The following is a 22,257-nucleotide window of genomic DNA, read 5'->3' on the forward strand; positions in this document are numbered from 1 at the left end:
GCTCTACCCATAGTTTCACTGACTTCAACGATTGCCCCTCCTCCCAAGAGCTATGTCGCTCAGCAGCCTGGTAAAGCCCTCTGACTTTCTCTCTCCTTCTGCTGGCTCTTCTTGAGGACCTGCTGAGACTGGCACTCACTGCTTTTTTCAGACGAGATTGCACCCCTGAAACCGTGCACAGCGGATTATTCCACAGCCCGGCCGTCTCCACTTCCTGGAGGTGACTGCAGAGAAAACAGCAGCACGCTTCCTCGGCCTTCCTGCCTGTGCACATATGCGCTGTTTCTCCTCACACTTCTCTGCAGCTCCTGGGCCCTTTCTCACGAGTGTTGCTTTCCAGGGTTTTGCTCCCCTTTACTTGTCGGCCTAGATCCATTTACAGTTACCCACAGTGTGATTGATCTGCTTTAAGTAGCTGTTAATCTTTTACATGAACTCCAGTTCTAATTTCAGGATTTACTACGTTAACTCAGTCTATAATCTTCTCTACCAAAGTGTTGGATTTACAAGCATATAAACAGCGCAGGTCCTCACTTTATCCCACCATAAAACAGCTTCAGTTTCCTCGTGACTCAGCCTCTGTGAGATGGTGCCTGAAAGTCGTGTCTCCAGATCTGCATCCGAGCCAGGGCCAGCCTCAGCTTTTATCTTCTGCCATATGTGCTTTCCATTCTTGTGTCTGGTCATCACCTGACCTAATTGCACAAGGATGAGTTACCAGAAGCAAACAAAGTCAGACATGGAAAAAGTACCTGCTTATTCTGTGTTGGTTTGGTTTGGCTTGGTGATCCTCCTGTCTCAGCTCCCAAGCCCCTTTCGAGTGGCCACATTTTTAGGCGGGTAACCCTGCTTCCCTGTTGTATCAGGCAGTGCCCAAGACCACCCCAGGCTTTCAGATTCACCAAGAGGACTCAGGAGACTCCATGTAGGATAATGACTGTCATTTAATCCTAGCAAAAGCAAAGTCAGCAATGACAAAGGACACAAAGGGGAAATCCAGAAGAAGCCAGGCACGAGCTTCCAAGGGTGCTCTCCCAGTTGAGTCACACAGGACCTACTGAAGTCCCCTAGCAGTAAGTTGTGACAACACACGAGAAACGTTCCCACCAGGCAAGCTTGTTAGACTCAACTTCCGTGTATTTACCCAGGCTGATCGTGTGGGCAGCCCCTCCCTGGCCTCCACAAAAGCCCAGACTTGCAGAGGAAGGCAGATGTTGACAGTGTCTGCATGAACAGATGCAGCATAGTGAATCATTCTTGGTCCTCAGAGTGAAGAAAGCTGGTCCCAAAAGCCACATCCTCAAGTGTCAGCCCAGGGTTCACCTTGCAAACAGCTCTTTCTAAGGATAGCAGCCTCAGCCTGCCTGTCCACCAGATCCAGACAGACAGGAACTGAGTGCTTCACTCTCCTGTAACACTCCCAGTCAACTAGGCAACCCCAAAACACAAACTTCAGAAACACAGTTTTCATTCAGCAGCGTATCAGAGAATAACACTCCATGTCAGATTGTTTTCTCCCTCAAATAGATTCACTCTTTCACTACTGTATTGGTAACATTTTGCTTCATACTTTTTAAATGCTTAAAAGTGAAGAAAATACTAAACTTTCATCTTAATTCATACAAATTTTCTTCATATTTCTAGCCTGTGACCCAAACAACAAACGCCTCCGTCAGATCAAGGACCAGATTTTAACTGATTCCAGGTACAATCCCAAGATTCTCTTCCAGTTGCTGTTGGATACTGCACAGTTTGAGTTCATACTCAAAGAGGTAAAAATACTGAATGAATAATCACCAAAGTCTTAGGGCTTTTTTTTTTTTTTTTTAATGTTTAAAAATACTTTGAAGAAAAAGGTCGGAATTTAGTTGTTATCTTTTGATCCAAGCCACACGTTCTAGCTGTGTGAAATAGTTCTTACGTTTAAAAAGGCAGGATTAAACTTCTAGCCAGCACTTACTGTGTACCGTCTTTTAGGGGACAGGAATGAGGAAAGTGCACAGGGTTCTGAAGGTTATAGTCTAAGGAATCCAGACCCTGATCAGCTCGGCACAGTCATGAAAATGTGCACAAACTGAGATCTGTGCTCTGTAGCAAAGGAGACCATCCTTGCAGTGCCTAAAATAGGGGATCTTTTGCCAGCCTGAAGACTTCCCTGGGGACAGAAGTGTGAGTCTCTGAGGGGACTGGAGAAGACTGTGTCAGAGATAGCTAGACGGAGTAGGGAACGTTCCAGAGAACATCCCCAGGAGAAAAAGGGCTAAGCCTCAGCTCGTACAGTGCTTCAGTCAGATAAGCCAGGTACTCCATGGTGAGCCCATTAGGTGCATCACTTGATGGCATGGTGGCCAGCTTAGTTCAGCAGGTACAGCATTGTGATAGTGAGGAACTGACTGACCATACATCTCACAGAACACATCCCCATTGTCATAACTGTGTGCCTCAGTCCTCTTGGATAGGAAAGTGTGACCATCAAAGTCCTCAAAGGCCTCTTGGCTATAGAGGAGAAGGCAACAGAAAGGCGGCTGGAGGTGATGCTGAGAGCGGCAGGAGCCGGCCCATGGTGGGCCTCGAAGTTTGTCAGCATTCTGCCAGCCAAGGGTCCCTGCTGGGAAAAGACTGAGTATGGTGGGTGATTTGCATTTAGCAAGGTGGTCTTAAGGACTTTGAGGAACTTGAGTTTACTGGGGGAAATTCTGAGGTTAGTCCTACCCTGAATTATCCTCTTTAAATAAATTTTTTTAAAAAATGGAGGTTTCCTGAATGTGTCCTGCTTCTGCAACTAGCACCGTGGGCTTGTAGATTAGGTGGGCTCAGGAACTAGCCCCACCTGTTGACCCCCACCCAGAGCCAGTCTCCATCTAGTCGGAGACACACGGAGTGCTTCTTTACTCTCAAAGCACATGAGGGTACTCTGCTCCCTGTGACTCAGAAAATATAGGTGCTGGTTATTAACACAATGCTAGTGTGTGCACTAAATGCTTTCAGTGATCTTTCCAGTTTTGATCTATTTAGTAATTTTACTGTTTTCTTTCTTTGCAAATCATTATTGAATAGCTAGTCTATTCCCAGTGAAGTATTAGGAATTTGAAAAAGATTGAAGCATGCCCCTGCCATCAGGGAGCCCGGGGCCAGTGAAAGAGAGAGCCAGGCAGGAGGCCAAGAGCGGCATCAGGCATGTGAAAGTCAATTGGCCGGTGGCAGATGAGCTGCTCTCCAGGGAGGATGCCCGTGGCCAGTTAGAATCCAGAACCTCGACACTTCAGACTGGTTCCCTGTCGCTCAGTGGTGCTGACCCACTGCAAATCGGGATAGGCCTGAGCCATCTCAGAGTCCAGCTGCTTCTCTAACCTTCAAAGTGTTCTCTGGACTTGACCAGAGCAGTGTGAGCAGCTTCTCCCTGTCGCCTCAGGCGGAGGAAACAAAGCCTTGGGACACTGGCCTATCATGAAGAGAAGATGCTATGGAAACAAAGAAGAGAATTCCCCAGCACAGATCGGGCACAGAGATGACAGATTTGAATTTCTGACTTTTCAGTGTGTGTCTTTGAGTTTTCCTTTCTCCTACCTCCCATCCCAGCCTTTTGTAGAATCACTTTTTGCCTTCTGCAGACACAGTAATAAGACCTGTATCTCTTCTGATCTCTGTATGATTGTATTTTTCCATTCAAGGACCATCTGCACTCCCAAATTGTTTCTTACAAGATACAAAATCTGAGCCAGGGGTGGCACATACCTGTAATCCCAGCATTCGAGAGGTTGAAGCAGGAGGGTCACCGTGAACTCGAGGCCAGGCTGGGTTAAGGCAGTGAGTTCAGGGCCAGCCTGTATGTCTCAAAAAGAAACCAACAGGAAAAAATGTTGTGGAGCCTGTGTTCCTTATGCTCTTTTCATTTTACTGGTTAATCATCCTGTCTAGCTCACTTAAGGCCGCCTGCTCCTCAGACCCAAGCGTACCCCACACAGCTGTGATCCCCTCATCTGTAACTGGAGATTCCCCTGCCCATTTTCCAGCATTTCAGTTTCATTACAGTACTGACAAATGCAGGATTTCTGAAGAGAAAAATCAGTATTGGTATCTGTTTGTCTCATAAGCACCCAGTGGACTAGTCCTAAACCTTGGTGTGGGACAGCATGTCCTGTAGTGAGAATATGTGTGTTTGTAAAATTGGTTTCAAGAATGAAACAAAATGGCTGGGTGTGGTGGCTCATGCCTGTAATCCCAGCACTCGGGAGGCTGAGGCAGGAGGGTTGTTGTGAGTTCGAGACCAGCCTGGGCTACAAAGTGAGCTCAAGGCCAGCCTGAACTGCATAGTGAGACCCTGTCTCAAAAAGAGTGAAACAAAATGAGTTTTACCATTTTCTTCTCTACCCAGGATAAGGTTTACTTTTTTATGAAAGAGTGAATTAATGAACAGAATTTCTGTGTAATCTAACAAGAAGGAAACTGTTGGTAATTTTGTCCATACCCCTGTAACCTGGCAGGGTGATACCCAAACCTTCCCTGATTTAGTAGGTGTTGCAGGAATTGTGGCCTAGAAAAGCCAGTTTGTGACTCAGCACAAATTTAGCTTGACACTGAAATGCTGTTTCCTGGCCTACCAAGACCTCAGCCAAATTTTTAGGGTCAGGAAATTTGAAGACTTTCAGACCTTCCGGATTGTGCTTCTGTGCAGCTGGCCAGAGAACCATGGGCTCAGATACAGTCTCGCTTTGCCTGTCAATTTGTGTAACACAGAAATGGGTCCAGGTTCTCTTTTTAGTATTTGTATTTAAAAATTGTGTTTTACTCAGGGTCTCTTTTGTAAATTGTATGATCAAGATTTTCTCTTCAGTCTTTTCCATCTCTTCAACAGATGTTCAAGCAAATGCTTTCAGAAAAGCAGGCCAAATGGGAGCATTACAAGAAGGAGGGCTCAGAGCGGATGACTGAGCTGGCGGATGTCTTTTCAGGAGTGAAACCCCTAACCAGAGTGGAAAAAAACGGTATTGTGGAAGGGAAATATTGGTGCTTGAAGTATTGTGCTTACACATGTTGCTTGAAACTGGAAATGTAGGCTGTGCGAAGAGGCCTACGCTCTCGTGGTTGTCTGTGACATCGTCCTTCTGTCACAGTGCCAATGATGAGCTAGGGTCTCCTTTGGGCCGCTGTGAGCCTTGCACTGTCTTGGGCAGTATCTGAATCTACTCTGGATTTCAAGATTCTTGTCTTAATTTTGAAATGTGACGTTGGGCTAAACCAAGGGTTCTTGAAAACTCTGATTCCTAGATACAGCTTTCAGTCATCTTGTGCCCAACCCCACCATACACACTGCTCACCTGCCAGCTTATGTGCCATTAGGGGAAGCAAAGAGGGGTGTATAGGTCTTGTGGTCATTTCAGAGGGATGTGTCCCCTAAGAATATTAATAACAGCCTACATAAGCTATATTTAACTAGGTTCTTGTGCTGTGCCCTGCCATCTAGTGGCACAACTGGGAAATTCAAACTGCTTTGGAAAGGAAGCTTTAATTACTTGAGTGATTTTTGTCCTGCTTCTTTTAGGAAATCTACAGGAAAATCATGGCATTGCTTCAAATTTTTGTAGATAAGAAATTTTTATTAAGCTCTGAGAGATCAATTTGAATTTTAAGGTGACAAATTAAACTTTTTAAAATGCTTAATATTTATCTTAATTGTCAGATGTTTCCAGTGAAGTTAACTATATAGTAGAATTGCTTCATATAGTGTAACTGTTTATTAAAAAGTTTAACTATTTTTAATCAGTAAGAACTAATTTTTGTATTTTGGCCTTTGTGAATTTCTTTGTGCTGTTTGGTGTGTCTAACATATGTTCCCAAAGTATGCTAGTATTTCTGTTTAAAAAGCCAGTTTTTAGTGATGTGATAGAAGTTGGCCTTATGTTTTACAATCACCCTGTTGTGATGAAAAGGCAAAATACAAGAACCATCTATAACAGTCTGGCCAGATTAGTAGTCTAGAATCAGGCTCATAAATCTCTGCTGTCTCTTCTAGGTTCTCATAAACACAGCGTTGTTCAGGTCATTGGCGTGCTCACTTCCCACTTTTTTTTCTGGTGATATAGTTTATTTCAGTTTAAGAAGTATTTCTGCAAACATTACTCATTTTATTCTTACAGCCTTGTAGAATAAACGTGTGGTGGTGGCTTGGTTCACAGACTTAATTCTTTCCATGATCCTGGTCAGACACTGCCTTGGATGGGAACCGAATCAAATGCAAGTGTTGGGCTGCACATTGACTTTGGGGGTATCTGACCAGTGTCACCTTGCCAGAAGCCTCCCTTTAGAGCACCCTTCCTCACCGCCACTGTCTTTGCTCTGCAGACCACTGTCCCATAGCTGTTGCCCACCATTCTTTCTGATTCCCGTCCCTGGCACCTCTACCTGGACCTATGGGGTACAGTGCCCACATGACCTCAAGCATTTTCTGCTAGGTATTTTAGACTAAGTTATGTAGAAAGTTAATCTGTCCTGCAAAGGCGTACATCCAGACATTTTTATTGTGGTTTAGAGAATTCCTAGAAGCAACATTGGGTACATAGTAAAAATTCTGTTAGTGAGAACTAGGTTCATAAGAGATGACTTAATTAGTTCAAAACCAGAGCTGTAGGAGTCCTGGATTTCACTTCTTGTTTCTGTATTAACAGAAAATCTACAAGCTTGGTTCAGAGAGATCTCAAAACAAATACTGTCTTTAAATTACGATGACTCTACTGCTGCAGGTAGAAAAACTGTGCAACTAATACAGGCTTTGGAGGAGGTAAGGAAAGTCTTCTTTGAATTAGTTTTGGATCATGGCTTGTACCTTAGGACCCCTACCATAATTCGCTCCTAAAAATATATATTAGACAACTTCACCAGAGGCAAAAGTAGTGCACATTAGTATACTCCTTACATCATTGTATGTAGTGTCCTTAAGCTGGACAAATAAGTAACGAGCATCAGTAGATTGACGGCAAAAAAAAAAAAAAAAGCATACTACTTTAACTTGAAGGAGCATGTTGTCTTAGAAAAAGAACCATGAAAATAATTACAGAAGCATTGCAAAATCAGTGATAAGGAGGTAAAAACAAAATTGTGTACACACCATTTTTTAGGTTTGTAAAAAGTATATGAAAAACTAGAAATAAATACACAAAAATGGAAAAAGTTGCATAGTGATCATATGGTTTTTTTTGAAAAAATAACTTTTTTATCTACTGAAAAATGAGGGTACCCAAAATAGTGATTATACCTCACCACTCATAAATTGTTTTTTCTTTTGAGACAGGGTCTCCATATGTAGTCCAGGCTGGCCTTGAACTCCTGGTGATCCTCCTGTCTCAGCTTCACCAGTACTGATGTCACAGGCGTGTAGCACCACACTTAGCTAAATTTTTAAATTTTGCTTTTAAATAAGTTTAAAATGGAAAGTATAGCATGAGAACAAAAACTATAGACTTTATTTAAATATTATCTGTAACCCCATCCAACTGATGTAAGTGTACATTTTTAGAGATTTACAAATACTACTTTTTCATCTGGCAGACTTTCTTAAGGCTTTTATTATTTCTTGGAAGTTTTTAACACGATCTCTAAGTGACAACACAGTCTAATGCCCCGTGTTAGTGTCCCACAGTCTCTCATTCCAAAACAATTACATACTTACACTCTATTCTACTTCTTTGGAGAAGCTTCTACCGACAGCTTCGTTAGTCAGACTCCTTGTGTTTTGCCTGATTTTGACTTGTAGCCCAGGCCTCTTGAGTAACAGACCATGAAAATTTCCAGACATTATTGAAGCACCATTTGATATGAAAGAGTAACTAGAAAGACTTAAGATTGTTGAAGGTACCAGCCAGTGGTTGCAGTGTATCGTGCCGGGGAGGATCCCAGGGCCTTAGGCTTACTGAGAGGTGCTTTACCACTGAGCCATGCCAGCCCTTAAGTTGAATTTTTTTTTTAGCAATGATACATATCTTCAGAAGTAAGATTTTCCAATCTATGTTTATTTATAGTAGAATAGAAAATGGGAGTGTTTGCTTATAGCAGTGTGTGCAAGACAATCCTAAGAATGTGCTTTTTACATATTTCTAAAATTACAATTTGTAATAAAAATTTCATCAAGAGATAGCAATGTGCTTTATTTGAAGTGTTAGAAGAAAAATGAGTGTCTTGAGGCTACTGTGAACTCTCTAAATTATATGTTTTTATATAATACAGGTTCAGGAATTTCACCAGTTAGAGTCAAATCTGCAGGTGTGTCAGTTTCTTGCTGATACACGGAAATTTCTCCACCAGATGATCAGGACAATTAACATTAAGGAGGAAGTCCTGATCACGATGCAGATCGTTGGAGACCTCTCCTTTGCTTGGCAGCTAATTGACAGGTACCATGAAAGCACTGACCACCCTGTTGCAGGCCACTAGGAACAGCTTCTTAGAATTTATTTCTTTCTACAGTTTCACATCCATCATGCAAGAAAGCATAAGGGTAAACCCATCCATGGTTACCAAACTCAGAGCTACATTTCTAAAGGTGAGTAAAATGCAGTGAGATCACTTTTCTGTTACAAGGAGAGAATTGACCTTTATACCTGTGTCATTCATCAGGCAAAGATTTCATCCTTTTAGAAATTGGGTAATTTTAAGTGTTATTATAGACTGAAAACTGTGATCAGTTTTTCCATGAGAGCGTGGTTCCAACAGACACCAGTAAGCCAGATGTGGTACCACATGCCTGTTATCCCAGCACTCTGGGAGTTCAGCCTGGGCATCTTAGCGACTTAGTGAGATCATACCCCAACGTAAAAAACGAAAAGAGATGGGGACGTAGCTCAATGCAGAGGCCTTGGGTTCAGTCGCCAGTACCTCCAAAGACAAAAAAACCAGAAATGCACAGAACATTGTTTTTTAAATGAGTATATTTACTTTAAAATAAGTAAAGTAAAATAAGGTTTATTAGTGGATCAAAAACTGTGAGCCCTTTGGCTTCTTTATTCCCTAAATATGAATTAAATCCTTTTTTTGTTTGTTTTTCCTCTTTGGCTGTGCTGGGGATCAAATGCAGGACCTCCTGCATGCTAGACAAATTAACTTCCTTTTAGAAATTTCCAGTCCAGCCTCTACTACAGGCTGTGTTCTATAGGTTAGGGCATACTGGCCAACAACACAGGCAGGGCCTGTAATTTCAACAATAACTCAGTGTCACCAGAAGTCACCAGGCCTATCAACTCTAAAGTGCATTTTTTTGCTTATTGTATCATCTCTCTGCTGGTAAGTGGATTTTGTTATCAGTGCTATAGCGGAGTGCAGCTGTCAGCATTTCCCTCCTTTCTGAGTCGTACTTCTTACACTCGGTGGCATCTTAGACTTAGATGAGCCCACAGTGCAGCCATTGGCATGTCTGGTTTCCCAGAGGAGGAGTTGTCTCTGATAGCACCTTAGCACTCAGACTAGAATAAGCATCAGAATGACCATAAGGGCTTATCCCAAAGAGGATTGCGGGCCCACCCCCAGATTTCTGAGTCCACCCATCACGGTGGGGCCGGGAAGTGTGCGGGGCTGATTCAGTCACAGGTGATGCCCAGGGACCTCACCCTGATGGCCATCATCATAAGCATCAACCCTTCCTAGAAGCGCACTGTTGGAAACCGTGATACTGATGCAGTCGCATGGTTGTCGTCTTCTGTTGAGTAAACTCCAAGTACTTCTTTGTATCTTATGTTTTCTGGAAAGAGATTTCTGGGCTTCTCTGAACCCCAAACACAGGTGTGTTATTTTTCTTCTAGCTTGCCTCTGCCTTAGACCTGCCCCTTCTTCGTATTAATCAAGCAAACAGCCCTGACCTCCTCAGCGTGTCTCAGTATTACTCTGGTGAGCTGGTGTCCTATGTGAGAAAGGTAGGCCAAGCATCAAGGTGACCTTTGTTGACTAGCAACTGTCTTAATATAAAGGTACACTTGTATTCTTTCCCCTTTTCAAAGTTTGATTCCAGAAGTTTTTATACCTGAAAATAAGCTTATTTTTACTGCCACTGCGGGCATGCAGCTGTGTTTCTACTTTCAAGTCACTTATACCTACTTTTTGCATGGTAGTATTAACGTCCATTTCACAGGGCAGAACTTAAGACACAAAGGTGGTAGTAGCTTCTTCAAATCATAAACTGGTTGGCACAAGAATCAGATGTAGAACCAGCATAGCCTCATCAGAACCCCTTTAAGTTTTCACGGGGATTTTTGGCCCTTGATTCAGTAACTTATGATGGAGCAAAAAGCCAGACAGGCCTGAGTTCCCAGTTAGTCTGTCTGTGTCACATGCTAGCTGACCACTCTCCCTGGATGTTGCTTGACATGTCTGAGCCCCAGCGTAGGAATGGTGCATGTACTTGCAACACATGAGAGAATTAGTTTCATAGTCTATGAGCTATGAACGGTTAAGTTTTCACCATCCCCTCACATAGACGAATTGCTCTCTCTGTACCCCTGTCCTTTGTTAACACTGCTGTCCTAGTATTTGTCAGCTGAAAATGATAAAGAGGTTCTAGTCTGTTTCCCACTTCCGTGTCCCTAAAGGTCCTGCAGATCATCCCAGAAAGCATGTTCACGTCTCTTCTGAAGATCATCAAGCTTCAGACACACGACATCATTGAGGTGCCCACCCGCCTGGACAAAGACAAGCTGCGGGACTATGCACAGCTCGGCCCACGATACGAGGTGCTGCGTCTCCCTGATTGCTGCCTTCTGTCACCGAAAACTAAGCCCCATGAAGTGTGACAGGAGGCGGCACCTGCCATCACCTGGGAACCGCCAGGCCAATTCCAATGTATTACCCTCTAGCAGCCACTGTTCACCGCTTTAGCACAGCCACACCTTTATTCGTGGCGTTTTCCCGGTGTCATCAGAAGCCTGGGAAATGGAGCTCAGCCAGTCGCTTCTTTTGAGCAGTCTTGGAAAGTCCACCCCTGCATGTCTCATGTTCGTGTTCCTTTTCTTTTTGTGCAGCTCCTCCATGACTTATGCGATTGCCCTCAGTTGAAAATACCCTAAATTGAAATGTATTTAATGCACTAATCTCTGAACATAATAGTTTTTTCCGCCTACCTTAAACATGCTCAGAATGCTTATAGTAGCCTGAGGTACAACAAAATTACCTATTCCAAAGCCTGTTTTATAATAAAAGTTTTTGACAGCCCATGGAATTTATTAGATACTGTCCTGAAAGTGAAGAACAGAGTGTTAGTATGGGCATACTTTTGCACCATCATCAAATGAAAAAATAATTAAATTTTAGCCATTTGTTTACCAAACCAGCAGCTCAAAATAATCTAGCCCATTAACCATTGCCTAACTCTAGACTTTTAAGCCCATTTGAGAGTTAAGCAGATTCAGAGCTTGTTCTCACCAAACAGTTCTACTTCTTTCTCCTTCAACTTGAAATTTAAAGATGTGAGAAGTCATGTGAAAACTGAAAATATAATGTCCATTGTCAGCTTCCCCTTCTCTGATGCAGTTTCAAAACATGCGTCAGGAATTTATACGGTTGAGCAGTTATTTCATGTTTATTTTGACTTAAAAATAACAGCATCTGCCTACCTTATCAGTGTCACCTGAAAGGAATGAAGTGCTGTTTTCCAGCTGGTAGCAACCATCCTTACTAAACGTTAGATGTGAAAATTGAAGTCCAAGGCGGGGAGTGCTCTGTCCAGAGTTAAAGAATGGATGAAGACCTTCTGCTTCAGTTACCCAGTGTGTCTAACAGTGGTCTTTCAATGGCACCATAAAACCTTATTTCTGTGCAAGGCAAAAGACGTCAGTGATCTTGTTCCATCCACATGTTCATTTCCTGTTGGCCTCACCCATACTATTAGCCAGTAATCTACCTGTCCTTGGAAGTGGTGAATCTTTTGTCTGCAGTCCTCAGTGTGCCTCTTTCTCTCTGTTAAAGGTTGCCAAGCTTACTCATGCTATTTCCATTTTCACTGAAGGCATCTTAATGATGAAGACAACTTTGGTTGGCATCATCAAGGTACAGTTTGGACACCAGTCTCTGTGGCCTTGTGGTTAGTGGCTTTTGTCTTTCTGGCATGGTGGAATAGGAAGTGATGCTACCATCTTGCTGTTTCACTTCTGACTTTTCTTGATTGGTAAAAGGAGAGAGTATTACCACTTTTATTGTTCATAATACTTGAAGAAATCTTAAGTATAATCTTGGAATTTATCTTATGGTTCTGGAGAAAATTTGTGGTATTAGTAACCATTTTACCCAAGAATTATTTAAATCTAAGAAAAACTCATTTCACTGAATTTCTCTAGAGGCAAAGAGAACAAATGACTTGATTTCCTGATTTTTTTTTTTTTTCTTTTTCATTTTTATCAGGGATCGAACTCATGACCGCCTGCTTGCAAGGCAGGTACTTATGCCACTGAGCTAAATCCCCAGCCCCTGATTTCCTGATTTTAAATTGCTTTCTGCCCTCTCTTCCTGTTTCCCTCTCCCTTCCTTTTAGTATTTTTAGGTGCAGACAGCTAAGATAATTGTACTCTGTTAATAGACTACTGTCCTCACTCGTGCATGCAAGCTCCACTTTCAAATTTTCATCATCCTGTAGGTATAAAGAGAGGTCTCATTGATGCTTTAATGTATAATCCTGTGTTGACTAGTGATTCATGTATATTTTATGGTACTTTTTTATTTTTTCATTTATCTGATATGAGTAGAATCTGAACATTTCTGATTTTTATAAAAATATATAACTATTGGGGATGGGGATTTAGCTCAGCGGCATAAGCGCCTGCCTTGCAAGCAGACAGCTGTGAGTTCGATCCCTAGTACCGATAAAAAAGAAAAAAAAATGTACAAGAAGTATAGGTTCACTTTGGTCAGTAAGACCTACAAGTGAGATACACAGAGATATAAAAGTTCATTGTGAGAGGGAAACAATCTTAAATCAGATGGATCTAAGTATCCTTCAGGAGAGAAAAGGCTGCATCTACCTGTGTCGTGCTGCATCCATGATTGCTCTGCAGTCATTCAAAAAGAATTTGCCACTATCAAGTTCACAAGATAGAAAATTTAAAAAAACAAATAGACCAACGTGTATATTAATCCACTGATGAGTTCACAGCTGAGTGTGCCAGAGGAGGTGGGGCCTGTTGGAGGTGGGTCTCCGGGAGCATGACCTGGAGGGATGCATTCTTGTCCTCTCTCTCCTCCTGGGCTGTGGTGGGTTGCTTCCCCATCAGGCCCTTCCAGTGTGCGGTATCCACCTGGGAGCCAGCCAGCCGCAGACTGAACCTGTGAGCCAGAATAAACCTCTTCTCCTTTGAGGTTGTAGTTGCCTGATAGTTTCTCCCAGTGAAGGTAATGTGTGCGTGCATGCGCGCACACACGTGCACACAAACACACTCACAATGGTCCCATTTGGATTTTGAAATACGTGTATTTAAAGATGAATATATATGAATTTGTGTGTGTGAATGAATAAAAAAAGATCTGAAAGATGCATGTGGAACTGTTAACTGTTGCAGATTCATAGGAAAGGACAGTACGTGTGGAGGTGTGGTGGCATAGACCTGTAATCTCAGTACTCAGGAGGCTGAGGCAGGAGGATCCCTGCAACTTCAAGGCCTACCTGGGCTACATAGTGAGTTCAGGAGCAGCCTGGTCTGTGCAAGACCCTGCCTCAAAAAAAAAAAAAAAAAAAGAAAGAAAGAAAGAAAGAAAGTGAGGAGGAGGGGATTATAAGACTTTACCTATGAGTATTTGGTATTTCTATAGATTAGTGAAAATCCAAAAAGAATTGGAAGAGTCACATGAGACCTTTAGATTCATGAATGCGTTGACTTCTATTTCCCTAAATCTGATAGATATATTAATTGAGGGCTTCACAGATGCTAGGCATGTAGTCTGCCATTGAACACCTATAACATCTGACCCATAAATCTATTCTTAAAAAGATTGTTTCCTTGAAAACTTAATATTACTTCTTTGATTTTATTGTCACTGGTTATAAATTTTTATAATTAACTTTTTGTTTTAAAATAAGACATCCTGAAAATTACTGAAATATTTACACAGTTTAATGGGTTCTTAGAAGGTGAATCCTATTCCACTCATTCTAATCCCTGTGTATATTAACTTTCCCATTGCTGAGACAATACCAGACACATTAATTTGGAGAAGAGGTTTATTTGGCTTGCGGTTTCAAAGGATATGGTACATGGTCAGCTGACTCCAAGGCAGGAAGATCGTGACAGAAGGGCACAACAGAGAAAAGCTGCTTAGTTCATGAGGTCAGAAAGCAGAAGAGGGGAACAGCATCAAAGAGGAAAGCGTGAGGGACCAGATTTTGACCCCTGGGGTCGCACTCCATTTACACACCCAGGAGTGTCCTTTACTAATCCCTTAGGCACCCTAAAAGCTAATCAAGTCGAGAGTCTAGTGTAACCATTCCACCGTGGAAGTTAGGAAATAAAGTTGGTCCCACTCTGTATCCTTCTCATGTGCCCCGACCTAATCTCTGCCTCTGTTTATTATTCGGGAGAAAGTTTATAGATGTGGTAGTTTAGACTTGCTCACTTACGGAAATAATGTATGTCAAGTCTATTGTATGCCATGTTTCTCTACTGTTCCTTTCTTTCTTTCCAGTTGATTTGTTGAAGAACTCAGGCTCTTAGCCTTTAGTTTCTCTGCAAAGTGGATTTGGTTGACTGCATATTCCTGATGTAGGTCCAGTGTGTTTCTCTAGCTTTTGTATTTTCCACAGCTCCCATTACAGTTGTGTCTTGTTTAAATATAATCAAAACCAGATAGAATCTATCAGTTATCTTTACTACTTAAAAGAATGGCTCTTTACCAATTAAAATAACTAGAGGAGCCTGAGGCAATTCAAAGGAGCCTGATAAAAACATTTGATTTGTTAAGGATCTTGTAAACTTTTTTTAAAGAATAACAAAAGCCTTCACATTACAGAGAAATTAACACAGTAAGTTTACAGAAGTAGACAGCATATTCAGGCCCTTATTTTCTCTCCCTGATCATAAATAGCATCATAAGAATGGTGAAAGAAGAGAATTACTCCATTTGGAGTGGCAGAACCCACTTTATATGAACTTAGTAATTCTGTATGAACTGTTAAGGTCAAACAGGGGCAGAAAAGGGTGGAAATACACATCACCTGGAGATAAGTCTGGAAAATATTCCTTTTTGAGACTCCGAAAGTCATCTTTGCTGAGTCTCTCTAGGGCTGGTGTTGTCTTCACTTCCATTTAATGCTTTGGCTTTTGCTTAGGTGGATCCGAAGCAGTTGCTGGAAGATGGCATAAGAAAGGAGCTGGTTAAACGGGTGGCCTTTGCCCTGCACCGGGGACTGATATTCAACCCTCGGGCCAAGGTACACGTGGTCAGTGCCGTCTGTGCTGCTGTGCTCAGCTCAGAAGCAGGGCGAGGGCGCTGTCACGACCAGACCTTTACTCCTGTTGTGTACATCTAGTGTGATTTCAGTACCAGCTGATACATTTTCAGTTTTGTCGGATTCTGTATTCATATGAGAAAATCCTATTTAAAACCAGTGTTTTTTTCCTTTACCTGTTGATTACCAACTTTAAGAATTGAACTGATGTTTATGATTGGTTTCTTTGGTGTTAGTTTGTCTGTTTTCTTTGTGTTTGTTGTTTAGTGTCTGAGCCTTCATGCTGAGCGATAGCCCCAGTCCTTTTTTAAGACAGGGTCTCTTTGAGTCTGTTAAGTTGCCTCAGCTGGGCTCAAACCTGTTCTCGCCAGGTATTCCCAGCATATGCCCCACACCCGGCTCAGTCTTACTTCTTTTAATTAAAAGGATTTGTTCACTCTCAAGAAGAGGAACTAGGGGGCTGGAGATTTAGCTCAGCGGCATACGCCACCTGCCTTGCAAGCAGGCAGTCGTGAGTTCGATCCCCGGTACCGATAAAAAGGAAAAAGAGCAAAAAAAAAAAAAGAAAAGGAACTATAAAGGCCCTTTTTGTTTTGCTTTGTCTATTAGATGTAATAATTTTTAGCAAAAGAAAAAAACAACTTGAATATTGTATAGAGGGTATTTCACCAGTAAATTCAACTTAAAACATCTTATGTATTCTAAGATATGTTCACCAAATGACATGAAGGAAACTATCACTATTCACTTTTATATTCCTGTACATGAGACTTCCTTCCCCTATGAAACATATTCTTCACTGAATACCTGATATCCATTGCTAATCATCCTCTGTGAAGCAGGAAATAAGCATTTCCAAAGTTTAATTACCTCCCAAGCTATAGCCAAGGCCTCTTAGTTGGCATATCATTTAAAGTGTGTTAGGTAGTAGTTGATGTGTGTTAGGTAGTAGTCTACTCCAGTACAGTAGACTTAATTTCCTCTTCCGCACAGCCAAGTGAATTGATGCCCAAGCTGAAAGAGTTGGGAGCTACCATGGACGGGTTCCATCGTTCCTTTGAGTACATTCAGGACTATGTCAACATTTACGGTCTGAAGATCTGGCAGGAAGAAGTGTCTCGTATTATAAATTATAACGTGGAGCAAGAATGTAATAACTTCTTAAGAACAAAGGTAATTGCTAAGTTTTAAAACTCTTAACCCTATTTGTTATGTCTCATGGTTAAAATGCACACCCCAACCTCTGAGAAGCTAACAAGTTTATTTAAGTGGCTAATAAAAATCAGCACCAAATGGTCAGGGTACCTTAAGGTTTCTGTGCACCTGACCTCAGCTTCCCATCGGAAGGAGAAAAGGTCAGATTGAGTGACGACAGAATAAAATGTGTTGCCACAGCCCGAGTGGTGGAGGGTTCAAATGAGTTAGTGCTCTTCAGGCGGGCTGGGCACGTCCTTACTGCTTCTCTGCATGCCCTCTCAGGAGCCACCTCCCTCTCACCACAGCGTCGCTGTCCTCCCTTCCAGCAGAGCCCGAGGATCCACTTTCTTGGCGTCATAACCAGCTCTTGTTATTTCCCCTTCTTGCTTCCTAGTTGGTTTGAGGTGGTGTCTCATCGTGATTTTGATTGGTGCTTTAATGGTTAATGGTGTGGGGCACCATTTTAGGTGCACATTGTCCATTCCTGTATCTTCTTGGAAAAATATCTACTAATGTTCTTTGCCTACAAAAGCACCAAATTTGTAAACTGAAGGCTTAGAGGTTTCTAAGTCTTTTCTTAGTTCATTTTGTCATAGTCGTGGCTTTTAATGTTATAATAATGTTTCTGGGTAGATGCTTGTCACTGTTTTAGAGTTTCCCTCTGTAAGGCCAGTGACTTTTATCCCTCTTCATGCAGTTTTACCATTGTAAAATTATGTGAAGAAAAGATAACTGGAGTCAGTCTGCCTTTTCTAGATTCAAGACTGGCAGAGTATGTACCAGTCCACCCACATTCCAATACCGAAGTTCACTCCTGTGGACGAGTCTGTAACATTTATTGGCCGACTGTGCAGAGAAATCTTGCGAATCACAGACCCAAAGTAAGTGCTTCTGGATTCTGCTGCGCCCCGGATGGTCTGATCTGTGCCTGTGTCGTGTAGTGCACTCCTGCTTCAGTCCGTGGGTTTTGCACTTGTCACCTCATGTCCTGAGCCCTCCAGATGACTTCTTTGGTTCTCAGCCCAGCCTGCAGCCCCGGATGTTGGGCATTCCCCCGTGGCCTGGGCACATCATCTAGGGCTGTGTGTTTCCTTATTACAGCCATTCAGCATGGCAGCATTGTTCTTACTCCCATTCCAAAGACAGAGTGAATAACGGAGCCCCAGGAAAGCGGAGTCCCTGGCCAGCATCCGTTAATAGGTAGTGGACCCAGAACACTGCACTCACCAACCCATCTGCCGCCTGAGCCCAGAGCACCGCCCTGCACTAGGGCAGCCTGCTGGCTTTGTACACGGGGAATCCCAGTCTGCGTTTGGGTCACTTGAGTTCCACACTCAGAGGGCCTGGGTGGAATTCTTAGGATGAATACTGCCCTTATTTATTTGAGGCGGAGTCTAGGGCAGAGCCAGCATGCTGCCTCCCAATCCAGCTGGACTTGTGTTCCTGCCTTTTCTTCTCTGAGCCCAGGCTGAGCCTTGAGGTCTCCTGCAGGAGGGGCAAACTCATGTTGTCCCAGGGCCTTTGCTCCCACCTGGACAGGGTGGGTACCTCTGGGAAAAGGGCTTCTCCTCTTTCTCTGTCCATGGCCTCAGGTGTAGTTGAGTTTGTGTAAAGGAAATGTTCTTACAACCTGGCTCCTTTACACCACTGTCTATCTGGACTTAACAAACTGTGTCTAGAATGTGTTCAGCATTTCCAGCAAAAATAAGAAATTTCATCTGACTCGGGCTAAAAAGAGTAAATGATCCATAAGTTTCTGCAGCTCTTCCTTCGTGTCCATGGGTTAAGTTGCTGAAGGACTTTTACCATGTTTTCCCAAAAGTAAGACTGGGTCTTACATATTCATTTTTGCTCCAAAAGACACTTCAGGTGGGGGAGAGTGGCCCAGCTAAGTTCCAGGCCTGGCCCCCTGTGGTCACATGTAGATCTGTGGATGCCGGGACACTGAAGTTAGAAAGTGCAAATCACACGACCCAAATCCTGGTCAAGGCAACGTCTCTTTAGAATGGATTTCAGGCTGCTCTGGGCTTTTGGTTTGCTTTGCTCTTGTTTTAGAATGACGTGTCACATCGACCAGCTGAATACCTGGTATGACATGAAGACACACCAGGAAGTGACCAGCAGTCGCCTTTTCTCAGAAATCCAGACCACCTTGGGGACGTTTGGTCTGAACGGCCTGGACAGGCTCCTGTGCTTCATGGTTGTCAGAGAGCTGCAGGTGAGCCGGGGCCCTGGGCCGGGTGCTACCAGCTGGCAGTGAGAGCAGATCTGGCTGAGTTCGGTTCTGAACTTTGCTGTCAATGTCAAACATATACAGGTTTCAGAAGAGAAAAGCTGAGCATAAACTAGAATTTCTTTGGTCAGCTTAGTATACATAGGCTGCTTTCATGAGTTTTGACTTGGTAATAAACTTTCTCTTTCGGAAGCCAGTAACGCATCCCCACTGGGTCTGTCTCCAGCGGGAACTGAGTCGTGGCTTTTCTGTGTTTAGGGGCTGGGTGACTTAAGACCGTTTCCACCTTGCACTTGACTTAGCCACAATGTTTATTCATCTGTTCGTTAACTTTGGGTCCTTGATCGTGTTGTCTTGTTTTTAGAACTTCCTCAGTATGTTTCAGAAGATCATCCTGAGAGACAGAACTGTTCAGGACACTTTAAAAACACTCATGAATGCCGTCAGCCCCCTGAAGAGCATCGTCGGTGAGTGTCTGGAGACCAGCCTACAGTGGACAGAACAGTGTTGCCTTTCTCAGGTCACTAAATAGGAAATTATGTTTTAATCTTTCAGCAAATTCAAATAAAATTTATCTTTCTGCCATTGCCAAAACGCAGAAGATTTGGGTCCCTTACCTGGAGGCAATTATGAAGGTATGTAGTGGGAGAGACGATGACAATTGCTATAGATTTGAAGCGATTCTTGTAACCTAATGGCTTAAAGAGAGTTACTTGTCTTTGTCTTTAAAAAAAAATATCAAGCCAGGCATGGTGGCGCATGCCTGTAATCCCAGCACTCTAGGGGGCTAAAGCAGCAGGATCACAAGTTCAGACCCAGCCGGGGCAACTTAGAGGCCATGTCTCAAAAACAAAATATTTAAAAGGTCAGGGATGTAGTTCAGTGAAAAGGTCTTAGCTTCAGTATTTCCAGGACTGTTGTTACCTCTAAATTCGTTTATTTATCTTCCTTTTGGAGGCTGTTACTGACTAGGCTTTTTCTGGCCCTATCTATTCCTCTTTTACTTAGTAAAACCAGCTCCTTTGGAATTGCCTCTGGCTAGAGTGCTTATATACGAGATGGACATTCTTCTTCAAGTCCATCTAGTGAAGTGATCTTTCCTTTTCCAAATCCGAGTCTTCTCTAAGTAGCTGTTAGAGAAGGTGCCTAGATGTTAGAAAGCCAGGTTTTTCTGGGACAGAATTGGAAATGAAGAAAAAAGACCAGCAGATTAGCTAGCTGGGTGGAACCCCAGCGTATTTCAGAATACACTCAGTTGCTTTCCTGCCTTGCGCCATGGTCTACCCTACAGGAGGGAGCTGCTGCCCTGCGCACATCCTTCTTTATGGGTTGATGATCCCAGGTGGCCAGTAGTACTTCACTAGACACCAGCTGTGCACAAGGCGTGTCAGTGGCTGCAGTGACTGTAGAGTTAGTGGAAATGCTGCCTGTCTTGTCACAAAGATTATTTATAGGCTAGTAGGAAGGTAGATTTCCTGGTGAAAAACTAGGATTCATGGTTAAAAGTGTCACAGGCCAGGGGAAGTCCTGAATGCCAAGTTCTAGGCTCGTGTTCCCGGGTGTGTGGCTAGGTACTGAGACTGTACTCACTAGCATCTCAGTGGGGTTTGTACTATGATCCTGCCCATTTCGGGGAGTGGGAGGGTTTTGGTTTGTCTTCACTGTACTTTGGACCGCTGAACAACCAGGCAAAAATACGAGGGGCCTGTGGGTGTGGTCGATACCCTCGTTACGTGGGCCTCATGTCCCCTTAGCTTCCGATTGTCAGTACTGTGTGCTTCTTATTGCTGGACAGCCTTTTAGGAGCAGTAGAAAATGACCTGTGGTTGGCCAGGCCTAAGTCTCAGGGAGGAACACCTAGGGAGACAGAGCCATTGCCTGCAGGGATCCAGAGGTTCCCTGGGCTCACCAGCTGGTTCTCTCCCAGCTACTAGACTGTTATTTATACTTGCTGGTGATTCACTGGTAACCAGGTAACTGTGTCTCAGTCGGTGATCTTTTAATAAAACCCCCAGAGGCAAATTTGCCATTTTCCATGGATTAGGAAATTGGCAGTCCCTAAACCAGTGTTGATCTGGAATGGCAGTGAGAATGTTCTGAACAGTCACACGCAGCTATTACGACACTAAGTGTCAGTAACACATTGTCCTGGACACACAATTCCAGAAAAATCCTGGAGGAAGAGCAGTAGACCAGTAGCCCTAAATAGACACATAAATGGGTAGAATGTGTTTATACCTATCCCAGACTATGTAGTGTCTCTAAGTAGTTCATTAAATCTGGAAGTGCATTAGTAGCAAACATAGAAAATGTTGGTCATGAAGATTTAGTATTGCATTAAGGGAGCACAAGTTATATTAAGGTTTACTTCCATCTCTACATGGATGTTTCTAAACGCTTGACAGAAGAGAGTTAAACAAGAAATTATATGGGCCCCATTCAAAGTTTAAGAGCCCTTTCTGAGTGCCCTGAGAGAGCTTATTTTGTTGGTTTTGCCTTATTTTAATTACCTTTTTCTTTTTTTCTTTTTCTGAGACATGGTTTCCCTACGTAGTTCAGACTGGCTTTGAGCTCACTATATAGCCCAGGCTGGCCTCAAACGCATAGTTGTCCTCCTGCCTTGGCTTAAGTGCCACCTTATTCTAATTGTTAAGTAGTATTTTTCTGTGAGTTAAAAGGTTTCTTATTTATAAGTAGCATTTTTTGGATTGGCTTTTATTTTCTTCATGTAAATGGAATAATAGTATTCTAAGGATAGTGGTTGAAGTTTTGATTACATTCACAGTAGGGCTTCAATAAAATAATTCTTTGAAAAATTACCTAAACATTAAGTATTTTTAATAATCTCTCTTAAATATAAGGTTTATATATTTTACTTTGTATATGTATAAATATTTCATGTCAGTAATGTTCTCTTTCTCATAATGTAATATTTAAACAACCTTGTGGCACATAAAATTTAGACATATGAAAAATAAAAAGTAAATATATATATATATAAAAAAAAAGAATAGTGGTTGAAATGAAAACATCTGAGGTCATTCCGTATTTGTAAGTGCTACTCCATCCATCTCCTTTTATCACTTTTACCAAAGGCTTTACACAGATTTGTTCTCATAAGTAGTTTGATCATTATGTTATATTACAGTTTGGCTTCTGTTGCTAATCTATTTTATTTTGCACAAATGTTTACATTATTCTGAGATGGTGTTTGTGGGTTCCACTAGACTCCCTAAGGGCTTCAAGGCACACAGAGAAATTGGGAACCTTGGATTAAGATCCTCATGGTTAGCGGGGCCTTCTTGGACCACTGTATTAGGTTCCTCTAGACAGTTACTACCCTGTAGTTGTGTGTGGTGTGGACCGACCTCTTCCTGAGTGAGAGACTGCTGAGGTAAAGGGGCATCCCTTGGACCTG

At 42.6% G+C, this 22,257-nt stretch overlaps 1 protein-coding gene across 3 annotated transcripts in view; it reads left to right on the plus strand.

Annotated features, from left to right (window-relative positions):
- Washc5 (WASH complex subunit 5) overlaps positions 1-22,257 on the plus strand; it is a 54,693-nt gene that overhangs the window by 22,169 nt on the left and 10,267 nt on the right. Inside the window, exons 10-23 of one of the 3 annotated variants that reach the window (XM_063231108.1) lie at positions 1,645-1,772; positions 4,856-4,985; positions 6,666-6,778; positions 8,221-8,387; positions 8,461-8,536; positions 9,789-9,899; positions 10,572-10,712; positions 11,944-12,024; positions 15,290-15,391; positions 16,403-16,582; positions 17,363-17,487; positions 18,662-18,824; positions 19,204-19,306; positions 19,395-19,474. In XM_063231108.1, coding sequence (XP_063087178.1) covers positions 1,645-1,772; positions 4,856-4,985; positions 6,666-6,778; positions 8,221-8,387; positions 8,461-8,536; positions 9,789-9,899; positions 10,572-10,712; positions 11,944-12,024; positions 15,290-15,391; positions 16,403-16,582; positions 17,363-17,487; positions 18,662-18,824; positions 19,204-19,306; positions 19,395-19,474 — 1,700 coding nt within the window. The remainder of the gene's footprint in view (positions 1-1,644; positions 1,773-4,855; positions 4,986-6,665; positions 6,779-8,220; positions 8,388-8,460; positions 8,537-9,788; positions 9,900-10,571; positions 10,713-11,943; positions 12,025-15,289; positions 15,392-16,402; positions 16,583-17,362; positions 17,488-18,661; positions 18,825-19,203; positions 19,307-19,394; positions 19,475-22,257) is intronic. The other 2 variants (XR_010041222.1, XM_063231109.1) reach the window with 2 other exon arrangements.

The sequence above is a fragment of the Cavia porcellus genome, unplaced genomic scaffold, assembly GCF_034190915.1.
Source record: "Cavia porcellus strain 051 isolate PalLab524CR breed Dunkin Hartley unplaced genomic scaffold, mCavPor4.1 scaffold_19, whole genome shotgun sequence".
NCBI classification, from domain to species: Eukaryota; Metazoa; Chordata; class Mammalia; order Rodentia; family Caviidae; genus Cavia; species Cavia porcellus.